Source organism: Pituophis catenifer, unplaced genomic scaffold (genome assembly GCF_029215685.1).
Source record: "Pituophis catenifer annectens isolate HBS135680 unplaced genomic scaffold, rPitCat1.0.hap2 SCAF_2, whole genome shotgun sequence".
NCBI lineage: Eukaryota > Metazoa > Chordata > Lepidosauria > Squamata > Colubridae > Pituophis > Pituophis catenifer.
The window spans coordinates 172,105,679-172,119,414 of record NW_027256882.1 but is presented as its reverse complement, the minus strand read 5'-3'; the positions used below and the strand labels follow the sequence as shown (position 1 = coordinate 172,119,414).

The 13,736-nt window shown below is 37.6% G+C and overlaps 1 protein-coding gene across 1 annotated transcript in view; it reads right to left on the bottom strand.

Moving 5' to 3' along the window:
* NDUFB11 (NADH:ubiquinone oxidoreductase subunit B11) overlaps positions 1-12,462 on the bottom strand; it is a 62,344-nt gene extending 49,882 nt beyond the window's left edge. Inside the window, exon 1 of the mRNA XM_070938039.1 lies at positions 12,236-12,462. Within this exon, the coding sequence (XP_070794140.1) occupies positions 12,236-12,427 (192 nt within the window). The 5' untranslated portion in view covers positions 12,428-12,462. The remainder of the gene's footprint in view (positions 1-12,235) is intronic.
* Between the last annotated feature and the right edge of the window lie 1,274 nt (positions 12,463-13,736).

Genomic DNA, 13,736 nt, shown 5'->3' with positions numbered 1-13,736 from the left:
AAGGATGGGAAAGGAAGTGTACTTATAAATGAAGCAGGAGACACAATGAAAGCACTGTACAATTTCAATTAATCTTGAAAACTTTGTTCCCAAAAGAATTGGGGGCAGATGGGATTTCAGAACTCAATTACAAATAATCTTCTTTCCCTGCAATTTACTTTCCACTCTTTCCTGAAACTATAATGCAATTGAGCCTTTTTCCCTTTCATCCTCATTCTTTCTTGCTTGGCTGCAGTCCTGTACCTTGCTATGTCATGGTTTCTATTACTTTTACTGCAAAAGCTACAATTAGCTATATATGAGCAATTTACAAGTCAAAAATCAAACAAAATACATGATCACTTAGTGTTCTGCATGATCTTTAACAAACACAGCATTTGTTTATTATGCTAAGAACAGGGCTGCCCCTGATGGTTATTCAAAAGTGTATGAATACATGATACAACAGCCCATTTGTTAATGGAGGGCAGTCAATGACAGAACTACACCAACGTTCCAACCCACACAGGAACTCCCTTTTAAAACATAATTCACATAACTTAAAATTTATTTATCAGTATCTACTGATGGTGTTAAAGGAGCATGATTATTACCTCTACAACGAATTCAATCAAGAATAGCACAAATATGAGTTTTCTCTGAAGAACTCAAAACTCACATAATTTCTCTGGAAATCTCCTAAACTTCAGCCATCATGAGAAACAGTATTACTTCTAAGGCAGCGGTCCCCAAGCTTTTGGGCACCAGGGACCGATTTGGTGGAGAAGTGTTTTTCCGTGGACTGGAGGGGGCGTGGTTTTGCATGCTGTCTGCATCCCGCGGATGGGGCTTCCCTTGTTTGCGTGGCCCAGTTGCTGGCGTGTTGCGTCATGATGACAGTCTACAGACTGGAGGTTAGGAACCCCTGCTCTAAGATATTCTCAGAAACAGCATAAAAAAAAAAATCTATGTAAAGATACTATTTTTCATCTCTCATAACTATAGGAAAGCCTTAATTTCATCCCAACTTTGGTCAAATTCATAGATTATTCTGGGGACAGTAACCTAACTTTCAAGGATATTGCCCCTTAAAACAGCACAGCATCATAATGGCTTCACTATCACCATAGTGATAGAAACAGTGGGTCTCAAAACTCATTACTTTCGCAGAGAAAATGCTGTTCACCTACCTACCAGACATCAACTTCAATACTACGGTATAGGAAAGTTTGTGGTTATCGTAATAATAAAGCAACTGAGACAGAAAATCAGAAACCTATTCAGAAAGGATAACAGACAAAGGGACCATTTTGTGGAAGAAACTTCATTTTAAATAAAAATTTTAAAGCAGAATAAAAACTAACCAGAATATTTAAAATGGAAAAAAGGAAAAAGAAAAAGAAAAAACAAAAGAGCAAAGACAAAGGTGCAGCAATCAAAGAAAAGAAAAAAAAAAAGAATGGTAAAGGAGTGACTTCCAATTTTCTCTAGCAGCTGTTATAAGTAAAAAATATAAAATAATCTCTTTTATAGTTATAGAGTTGACTTGTGGTGTGATGAGTGGCAAAACAATTTAAATAAATACGGCATTGTTTACATTTTCTCCATAATTTATTATTTTTAATCTAATCCTCAAAACAATATATTATGACTTATTTTACTTCCCATAAAAAGTCAATAAGAGATTTCCAATCACCATTAAATTTACACAATGTCCTTTCTCTAGAGCAGTCAAATTGGACATTTCATGAGCTTCCATCATCTGCACTTATCATTCCTCCATTGTGGGTAAAGTCAAATCTTTCCACCTTTGTGCATATAACTGTTGATATTTTGTGAAAGAAATATCTGACTAAATTGTAGAGGTTTTAATTCAATTGACAGTCTTCTTTTTCAATTCTGGCCTTCTATTACCAAAATGCCTTTCTTAGCAATGCCTGATGCCTGCTTTATTATTTTTTCAGATGTAGGAAAGGATATTTTTATTCTCCAAGGCTTTTAAATAGTTTAAAACACATTAAACTAAAAGCTATAGTTTACAAATCACTACAGTTGATTTTATATATTCCCACAAAGGCAAAAATCAGAGGAACACTTCCTGATGTACTATTTGAGAAATTACATAACACAAATTTATATTCACAGTAGGATATTATGTAGTACTCAACAGAAACATTCATAGCACTGGGTACATAATACTAATGGAAAAAACCCACCAGCCCACACAATCCTACCTTTCTATAAACTAGAAATGATATTTGGTTAAATATATAGGATGATAAATGTCTGGAGTCAGGAAAATTGTACAGCCGTGAGTAGTGTGTACTGGCTAATGCAAATAATTTCACTTATTTTATGGTAAACTGCTGCTGAAGCTGTACTTCATCAGTAGCGAGTTGGAAATTCAGCTTCAAATGAATTCAACTGTATACAAATGAATACCAGTATTGTAGAGATACCAGTACTGATAAAAAAAAAAAACTGTAAGGTGTGGGATATAGAAAACTAATTCCTAGTCAAAGAACTTTCCAAGATCCCCAGCAGTCTTAAATTCTACCATCCCCGTTATTTTATCCTCAGTAGCTTTGGGCCCTGCAAATCAAGAAACAAATGGAGATGGTTTCTAGCTTCCTGAGTCAGGTGAGAAAAGCATATATATTTAGTTGTTCATTCAAGAGACAAAACATGGATTTTTCAACAACACATTCAGTTAGACAGTCTTTGTCAAAATCTTATAACGCATTTGAGGTTTTCATTTCCCCTGCATCTTGTCAAGTAGAGATGGGTGTGCTCTTTGCAAATGTTGACATAATTTCTCAGGAGGAGAAAATTCCACTAAAATGCCTGAATAGGTAACAATCTGTATTCATTGGCTCTCTAGCACCTACTGTAAGCAAACCATCATGCTTTCCTGTAAAGTTTTCTTTTACCTGCAATCAGACAACAATCCATATTGAAGAGAGAGAGAGAAATTAGAGAAACAGGAACAAAGAAAATTATTTTAGTTAACTGAAACTGAGAGAGGATGCCAAAGTTATAGCAATGGGGGAAAAACATACATGGATAAGAAAGAACTAAGCAACCTCCAAGAATACATTTTCCCGTCTAGTAGCAAATAGCTACAATTGTCGCTAAACGCAGTGGATATTATGATGTCCTTTTAGCTCTTGTCTCACTTAACCAGACAATGACATGACTCTGAATCAAACATTTCAATAAAGGTAATGGTAAAGGTGAATTGCTTGCTCTCTTGCCCTGCTACTTAAAATTTCCTTCAGGCACCAAAGCTACATAAGAGGGCAGGATCAACTATCACACATGCTATAGCAATTAAAAACAAAACAAAAACCCCAGTTATAATGGCACATGGAGTCACAGCACCACCATGTGGCCAGATGTAACAGCTATTCCAAGATCAGTGGATGTAACTGAGAAGCCAAGAGTTCCAGTTGGTCCTTAACTCATGAAATTTAACAAAGGGATGTTATAACGCTATAATTCAACATTATAAAGAAGCCTGAAAGAAGTAAGAAAATCTTCTGTTTATTGCAGGACAATAACTCCAGGATGGGGTTTCCCCCCCTAGGTAGTTTCTTGATTTGCTGGATACCATGGTTGGCATCTGGTTGTTGAATTAAGGTGATTCAAGGTTAGGCTGCTGCTTAATCAATCAGCCTAATTAAGGAACTACAAAGGAAAAAACAATACTACACCAACTATGACAGGGCAAGCTACTTTACAAGTAATTCTCCACTTAAAAACATTTGTTCAGTGACCAAAGTTATAATGGCACTGAAAAAAGTGACTTATGACTATTTTTCACACTTACGACCCTTTGCAGCATCCCCACAGTCGTGCGATCAAAATTCAGACATTTGGCAACTGGCTCATATTTATGACGGTTGCAGTGTTCCAGGGTCATGTGACCTTTTGTGACCTTCTGACAAACAAAGTTAATGGGGAAGCCAGATTCACTTAACAATCATGTTATTAACTTAACAATTGCAGGGATTCACTTAACAACCGTGGCAAGAAAGATCATAAAATGGGGCAAAACCCACTTAACCACTGTCTCATTTAGCAACAGAAATTTTGGACTCAATTGTGGTTGTAAGTCAAGGACTACCCGTATATAAACAGAGAGGAAACCCCACTTCCTTCTGGCACTGATGATGTTACCTTGTTGGGTAATGAAACGTCTTCAGAAAAAAAGCCAAGTTCAGAGAGCACAAAGGACTCCACAAGTCAAGCCTGAACCCCATATGTTCTTTAACGCTAACAATGAATATTTATTGTTGTAAAAGTCTACAAAATTGGAAAGCAAATACTGGCTCAAGAATACTCATCTCCGAAAAGGCCAAGGACTACAAAATAATATAACCATAGTAATAAGTTATATAAGAGGGTTAGCCATTGGAAAGCTGATTTAATCTCCCAATGACTTCTAAAGGTTATTTTTAATAGCATTCATTTAAGTGTACAGTATCCACTTAGCTCTTTAAAAGTTCCTAGCTTATTATTGGAGCTAAAACCTTGAGATTCAAAGGGTAATGAAATCTGCATTCAATACCCTGTTTCCCCCAAAATAAAACACCCCCTGATAATAAGCCCAATCGGGCTTTTGTGTGCATGGCAATAAGGCCAAGTGCTTATTTCAGGGTTCAAAAAAATATAAGACAGGGTCTTATTTTCGGGGAAACACAGTATTAAACAAGAAAAATCCAAAAGGAACGGAATGTTTCAGTCTGACTATAAAATGAGATTGATCTGCTACAAATGGGGTGATTCCTACCACAGTAACCAAAGAAAACCGTGTTGGATTCCAAATTAAATCATAGATCACAAAGAAACTATAAAGAAAAATCATGGAACTGATTCAAGAATGATATAAACCACAATATTTTAAGTTCAGGGAACTATGAACGTGAGACAATGAGACTTGCACTAGAGAGAAACATAAATCAAGACCCTAACACAAATTCCTGGCTAAAATCCATTATGTATTTCTACAGAAATAAAATCGCCCAGAAGCAAAGGTCTTCTGCTTCTCTTCCCTTTTTCAAAGGGAAAAACATTATTCTTTTCTAGTCCAGGAACTCTTGCATTTATTTTTAAATGACATTTTTTCTATCTCTAGCAGAAGGCTGAATTAAGTAAAATTAGTATTGGCAGTCTTGTACCAGAAACACAGGACACAAATTGATTGTCCTTCACGCAGGGATGGCATACACAACCACTTTTAATAATAAATTATTATGGTATTAGAAAACAGTGCTTTAAAACTTAAACATAAAATATAAAATATGAACTAAAAGAAGAAAATTGAACCACAAAACCCTTTATGAATAAAACCTACACAGAACTTTAATGCTTTAAATCCCCCAACAAAATACATCCAGTCAAATTGTTAAGGGGAAAACGGATTTTTTATTTTTCTATGAATCTGTTTGAAAACAGCTTTCTTTAACCTTTAGCTTTCTTTAACAGTGCCTTCCAAATGTATAGGGAAAGACTGCAGGAACTTTTTGGCCTTGGCTGTAAGACTGGAAGCAAACCTCCTATCTTTTTCTTCCACTAAAAGAAAGAAAAGCTCTTGTTGAGGTTACAGCCTAAAAAATTCCCTGCAGGGGAACAAAATGGAAAGGGACAATTCTACCATGACAACTTGGTGACCAGTGTCAGAACTCCATGCCCGAGTAGACAGTAAAGCTTCCACATTCCTTGTTTCTCTTTTCTGCAAGGAAAAAAACCTGGTGCTTGTCTGTAGAGAGGCTCAGTTGTCCATTACAAAGAACAACCAAAATAAGCAAAGATATCCAATGTTACAGAAGAGTAAAAGAAACCCCATATTGGCTGAGTTCATGCATCACATTAAATCACTGCGGCTTTTTTCAACAAGTGGTGATAAAAGCAAATTACATCTTAACATAATGGGTTCATCTAATCACTATCCATGTATCATAAATAACCATTATTTAAACCATTTCAGATTTGCAGCTGGTGTTGTTCTTTTCTCACAAAACTCGGAAGAGCTACAAAGAGACATACCAGAGCTTCACAAAACAGGAGAACCATTTGGCTTAAAAATAAACCTGAAAAAGAGCCAGGTTATATTTAATAAATTCACCAAAGAAAGAAAAAAATTTATAACTGGAGAAGAACTAGATGTAGTAGACCACTATATATAGTATACCTTGGTCAATGGATCTCAATGGAAGGTGATACAATAAAGAAAATTGAACACCGTATTAAATGTGGTTGGCAGGCATTCAGCAAGCTAAGCATAAGTTTCAAGAATGACCTTCCACCCCCTATGCCTGAAGAGAAAAGTTTTCAATCAGTGTGTGCTACCTGCTCTAATATATGCTGGTGAAACATGGACATCAGGGTGGATTTGATTTAAATCAACTCTATTTAAATCATAATTTTTAAAGAGCAACTGTCATCTCTGTCCCGCAGCGGCTTCTCCTCTGACCTGCTGTTGACTCACTGACAGTCCCATTCAGTTTAATGGGATGGCTGATGATGCGGCAGTGACACAACAAGGTGAGGGATGTGGTGGGCAGCAGGTGAGTTAGAGTAGTTAGAATCTTTAATATTATTATTTGCAAACAAAATGAAGGTTTCCTGTTTAGCTGCAAAGCTTGGATTCTTTGAATGAGTTTACCAAAAATGTAAATGTTGCAGAATATACAGCTTCATGCTACATAACTAAGCTCCATTTCATGCTGAATAAACTAAATTATTAATGTATCTTAAATAGAAAACTATCTTTAGACAGATTTTTACTCCAAAAGCATTTTATTAAAATAAATGATAAAAATAAAAAAAATCCGATTTACCGTAAATTTTAAAAATCTGATTTTTTGATTTTTTTTTTAAACGATTTTTATCCACCCTGATGGACACTAAGTTCACAATCGATACAAATACTCTGAGTGGCTCAAAGATACATGGAAATATACATGCTCGGCAATACAAGACAAGATAGAAAGACCTGCATATGGATTAGAGAACAAACAAAAGTATATGATATCATCAAGAGAGTAAAAGAATTGAAATGGAAATGGGCTGGTCACATAGAAAGAAGAATTGATGGCAGGTGGAACAAGTCATACAATGGATCCCACTTGATAAAAAGCATCCATGAAAGAGACCTACAACAAGATGGATCAATGACATCAATAAGTATTTCAGGCTCAATTGGCAAAAGAAAGCTCAGGACTGTATTGCTTGGAAACATGTGGAAGAGGCTTTCATCCTGCAGTGGACAATGGCTAAAACAATGATGATGTATCATCTACTTAATTCTAATAGGTCTGAATATTTCTTTTTTTTAAATCTCTCCCACAAAAGGGGTTGGAGAAGATTACCTTAATAATTACTTTGAGTGGAGTGGGTGTTCTGATTTGGAACGTATGTTTTGATCCAGCAAGAAAAGAGAAATCTAGCAATGATAGTAGTTGTCTTTATAATAACCACCCAAAAGTTGGACCTCCCAGAATTCCCTGCCTTACATTTTATTGTTTGAATTGCTTTTAGAATTTTTCATTTGAAAACATACAATTGAATAATTGTAACCAGATAAAGGTATTCCATACAGATATAAAGTACAATTCTTATTTTCTTTAAAACAGCTGATTTTAATAAATTTTACAAGCACGGTAAAAACTGAAGACACAATCACCCTTTTAATAAAAAGTTATACTTTTTGAAGTTGTGGCTCGGTATGGCAAAAAGAAAAATATATACAAAGAACAGTTCACATTTTATTTATGTAAAATATTTGGTGTTGAGTTTTGATTTGATTGCTTAATGCATTGTAAGCTGCCCTGAGTCTCCAGAGAAGGGCGGCATATAAATCAAACTAATAAATAAATAAAATTTATTTAAAACATTTATATAGGTGCCTATCTTCCAACCAACTCTGGGCCACTCCCACTCCCAATATGTGCTGCATTCAACTAATTTTTATTTCTGAGTAGAGAATCATATAGACAGGTTCACACTATGCCATGGCTTGTTTAGGCTCATACAACATGCTGCTTTAAACAAACTACTAGAATTAATGTAAGATAGGAAGCCAATCTCTAAATTGCATATTAAGATTATGAAAAAGAAATCAGCTGATTAATGAACAGATGTTTATATAATGCTCACAAACCTCATAACTATCTTTAACAGATAGTAAAGTGTATAGTTAAAAAATAATTGTTTATTATACATACTGATATTTTTGTCTGTACTTTCTTCATTTTAATTCTCTTTTGTCTTATATTATTTGCAACCAGCTACAACATTTATGAGACCCAGTTTAATATAGTGGTTAAAGCATTAAGCTAGAATATGGGAGAATGAGTTCTAGTTTCACTTTCGAGGAACAAAGCTAGCTGGGTGACCTTGGGCTAGTTACTTTCTCTCAGCCACAGGAAGGAGGCAATGGCAAACTACTTTGGAAAAATTTGGCCAGTAAAACTGTAGGGATTGTCCAGGCAAACTCTACAACTTGTCACAATTGTATGGAAGAAAAAAAAAAAGCATTTATATACTCTTCTATTGAAATAATACTGTATACATTTGATTATAGCTCCTGCGCGAGCTGCACTGGCTCCCGGTGGTCTTCCGGGTGCGCTTCAAGGTGTTGGTTATCACCTTTAAAGCGCTCCATGGCATAGGGCCTAGCTATCTCCGAGACCGCCTGCTGCTACCGATGACCTCCCATCGACCCGTGCGCTCCCACAGAGAGGGCCTCCTCAGGGTGCCATCAGCCAAACAATGTAGGCTGGTGACCCCCAGGGGGAGGGCCTTCTCTGTGGGGGCTCCCACCCTCTGGAATCAGTTGCCCCCGGAGATAAGAAGAATCCAGGACCTCAATGCCTTCCGTCGTTCCCTGAAAACCTATCTTTTTCAGCAAGCCGGGTTGGCTTAAGAAGAAATTTTTAAAATTTTTAAATTCTTTTAATTAGTCTGTGATTCTTAACTTTCGGGCCAAAATTTATATATATTTTTAAATGTTTTAATATTTGTATTCTATGTTTTTTATCTTGGCTGTACACCGCCCTGAGTCCTCAGGGAGAAGGGCGGTATATAAATTGGAAATTAAATTAAATTAAATTAAATTAAATTAAATTAAATACAGTTCACCTCATATTTGCTTACTACAAGATCCCATTGTTGCTATTTTTTTAAACAATAAGATACAATGAACATATTTATTAGCTACTGTTTGGAACTCCTGCACCCATGGATCTATAGTTACTTGTTTATCATTTGTTGATTTTTAGTTTTTACATCATGCAGGCATATAAAAGAGATTTTGGTGATTAATACACTGCACGAAAGCAAAGCTTGTTTCAATATATCACAATTGTACTTTATAGGACAATTTTATGAATGTTTCTTGAGAAATAACTTCCAAGACAGTATTTATTTCCAGATAAGTGAGAATGTTAAAATCCCATATAATTGAATGGAATTTTATTTTAAAAGACTGAACTCATACATATTTCACATAAACAATTCTGCAAACCGTGAAAATACTGATTTATAAATGGGAATGAAACTAAGAATTAAATATTTATTATTTATTGGTTCGATTTATATGCCGCCCTTTTCCGGAGACTCAGGGCGGCTTACAATGCGTTAAGCAATAGCCTTCATACTTTTGTATATACCTGCTTAGTAGGGCTTTCCCCCACCCCCAAGCGGTGTTCTTTTTTATACAAAGTCAGCTTATTGCCCCCACAATCCGGGTCCTCATTTTACCTACCTTCGAAAGGATGGAAGGCTGAGTCAACCTTGAGCCTGGTGAGATTTGAACTTGCAATAATTGCAGGCAGCTGGTATTACTTTAACAGTGCTTTAGTCTGCTGCGCCACCAAGGCTCAAATACCTGACCAAGACATTCCACATGTCTGCGAGAGAGAATGAGCTTTAATCTTATTCAATCCCAGGGTTTTACCATGAAAAAGCAAGGCCTAATATAATATAAAAATATACATGGCATAATGCTAATCAACAAGTGGATATTACTTAGATTTTATGGTGCTATTTTAGGTTTCAATTTAAACAATACACTAGAGTGAAAAATCGGAATCATTTGTCTTTGTTCATGATTCTTTTATGTTGTGACAGCAATTTGTTTAATATTTGTAAAAATCAAGAGCCTTCTATCTCCCACTGATGTTGAGGTTGCACACTGCACTGAATATGTGTTGGAGATGACGATTTTCAAGATTCTTTCCAATGATAATTCTATGACATAATGGCTCTCTAAAATAGAAAGAAAAAAGAAAGAACTGTTTCAAAACTACAGCCTAAACTCAACAACCCTTTCTAATGATCATATCAGCAATTCAGGATTCTGAAAGACTAAAATTAGACATAGTAACATAGTAACAGAGTGAAAAAAACATATATAGCACTAGTTTTCCCATCTCTCCATGGAACACAAATCCTGAATGAAAGATGTATAAAGGATGCACTCTTGAGCAGAATCCTTCAAACACTCTTATTATCCTACACTTACTCCAGTACTCCAGGTAATCCTCAACTTACGACTACACTTGAGCCCAAAATTTAAGTTGCTAAGTGAAAAATTTGTTAAGTGAGTTTTGCCCCATGTTATGACTTTTCTCACCACATCTGGAGGCCGTGCGGATCTGGATGGGGAGAAACAAGCTCAGACTCAACCCCTCCAAGACCGAGTGGCTGTGGCTTCCGGCGTCCCGGTATAGTCAGCTGGTACCATCACTGACAATAGGGGATGAGATCTTGCTCCCCACAGAGAGGGCCCGCAACTTGGGTGTCCTCCTGGATTCACGGTTATCTTTAGAAGATCATTTGACGGCCGTGGCCAGGGGTGCCTTTTATCAGGTTCGCCTGATCCGCCAGTTGCGTCCCTTTCTGGATCGGGATGCCTTGCGCACGGTCACTCATGCCCTAGTTACCTCCCGTATGGACTACTGTAATGCTCTCTACATGGGGCTCCCCTTGAAAAGCACCCGGAGGCTCCAACTGGTCCAGAACGTAGCCGCGCGGGTGATTATGGGCGCAGCTCATTACGCCCATGTAACACCTCTCCTACGCGAGCTGCACTGGCTCCCGGTGGTCTTCCGGGTGCGATTCAAGGTGTTAGTTATCACCTTTAAAGCGCTCCATGGCTTAGGACCTGGGTACCTACGAGACCGTCTTTTGCCACCAATAGCCTCCCACCGACCAGTTCGTTCTCACAGGGAGGGACTACTCAGGGTACCGTCAGTCAAATTATGTCGACTGGCGACTCCCAGGGGGAGGGCCTTCTCTGTGGGGGCTCCAACCCTTTGGAATGAACTGCCCCCGGAGATACGGAATATCCCTGATCTCCGTGCTTTCCGCCGTGCCCTCAAGACCCTGATGTTCCAACAGGCGGGGCTAAACATATGAACATGTGAATGAATTTTTTAAATGTTATCTAATTCTGGGTTTTATTTAATTAACCAAACTAAGTAACAATTTTAATTAGCAATTTTATGATGTTTGTGTGTCTATATTTTTCTTGACTGTACACCGCCTTGAGTCCTACGGGAGAAAGGCGGTATAGAAATATAATAAATAATAATAATAATAATAATAATAATAATAATAATAATAATAATAATAATCTGTTAAGTGAATGACTGCAGTTCTTAAATTAGTAACACGGTTGCTAAAGTGACTCTGGTTTCCCTATAGCTTGTCAGAGGGTGGTCAAAGGGGATCACATGACTCCGGAACACTGCAAAATGTCATAAATGTAAGTCAGTTGTCAGGCATCCGAATGTAAATCATATAACTACAGGGATGCTGTAACAGTAAATAAGTGTGAAAATAGTCTTCAGTCAGTTGTTTTCAGTGCCATTGTATGTTATTAAACGAACTGTTATACGTCAAGGATGCCTGTAGTTACATCCTCAGGACACAGAGTTAGCATTAAGGGTACTATTTTTCAGCTACAAAGTGGGACCATCAAATACTCATAATTCCAGGATAGGCATTTCTACATTTCAGAAACGTGTTGACAAGATCGCTGCCCAAAATATCTGGCTGAGAATCCCACAAACTGTAGCCCGCGCCTACCCAGAGGACACCATATCGCTGAAAGCCGTTCTTAGAAAATGAAGTCTCTTTCCAAAAAAGAAATGGCATCTCCTTTTCAAACAGAAATGGGAGGAAACCAGTACTCAGCTGCCCCTTTTGCTCCCCTGCCCTCTTAGTTCTCCCCTCTGACAGTTCTCACCTTGATGAAAGGGCTCTTCTCCTCTTTCTGCTCCATTGGGTGCCACTCAACCACGTCCAGAGGGCGAGAGACCGGGACGATCCGGGCAGAAACCGTGGGATTCGCTGTTTGGCCGGAGGAGACGGCACGAACCGGTAACCCCAGCAACCTCTGCAAGCCCGCCAGCCTCCGCAGCGCCGCCATGGTCAACATCCTAACCGGAAGCGGAACCAGTTCCTCCGGAAGTAGCGCAGGGAGAGGGAAACCGGATGCTTCACGCTCTTTTGTTTTTATTTATTTTATTTTTTTAGTCTGGATACGGCAGTGGTAGAGAAAAATCCGACGGATATCTCGGGGTTGCAGAGAGATGACTTTTTAAATAAAATAATAAAAATAAAATAAAAGCCCCCGATAGAGAAAAGCCTTTGTGATGATGTATGACTAAATACTATTTAGATTGTTACAACCTGGTAGTGAACTCCAAAGATCGCTTATCCGTATAAATAAATCTCCCGCTTATGGCTTTCTCTTCTAATGGTCCCTACTCTACTGGCCTGGAATTTGCATTGCAAAGCTAGTAGACTTGACAGGTGAGTAATAGAGCAATTGCCTCTGCTACCCTTTTATTCTGAAAAAGGAATGTTTCTGCCCGTAACTTTATTTTAAAAAGTATACTTCGCTGAATTATTTTCCTTATTGCAACTATTAATAGTGCAACTTTTTTTTTATTCTATGTAGAAAACGACTCATGAATTCATTGGGGGGGGTGGACATTACTCCAAGTACAATACCTTTCTGACTCCACAATGGCAAAAATAATTTAGGAAGAGACAGGCAAAAAAACCCCCATCCCTTGACGCTTGCTCCAGCTCTATACTTTCCTCAAGGCCAGTGCCATTAAATACTATTTCATATTTATAGTGTATTATGATTGAGAAGTCTTTTTGGAAGATTGTATATCATTAAAGGAAAGATGCAAAACTTTCCATTTATGATTAGGTTTGCACAACGTACTAGACTGAAGTGAATTTTGGTGCGTAGTGCAAACCTAGCTGGTGCAGTTAAGTGTGCTGTTCAATATGACGCGCAGGAAATTAATGCAGAAAAGGATGTCTCTAGATTCTCAGTCATCCAGGTCATGGTTGTCCCAAAGGTGCTTTTTCAGGAGGCAACTAGAATTTCTTGTTTTTTTTTTCTTTGAAGACGTTTCGCTTCTCATCCAAGAAGCTTCTTCAGCTCTGAAAAGCTTCCCCACTATCCTGTCAGAGCTGAAGATGCTTCTTGGATCAGAAGCGAAACGTCTTCAAAGAAAAAAACCCAAGAAAGTCCAGTTGCCTCCTGAAAAAGCACTTTTGGGGCAGAAACGGATGGTTACTGTATTACTGAGCTGGTCCGCACAGCTGGGCATTCCTGCTCCTTTTGCAGAAGTTTTTGCAAACGGGAGCCGATCTTTCGAAGGCCCCAACTAACCCAAAAAATATTGCCTAATAATAATAACTGCATAATATTCGTATAACTGCCG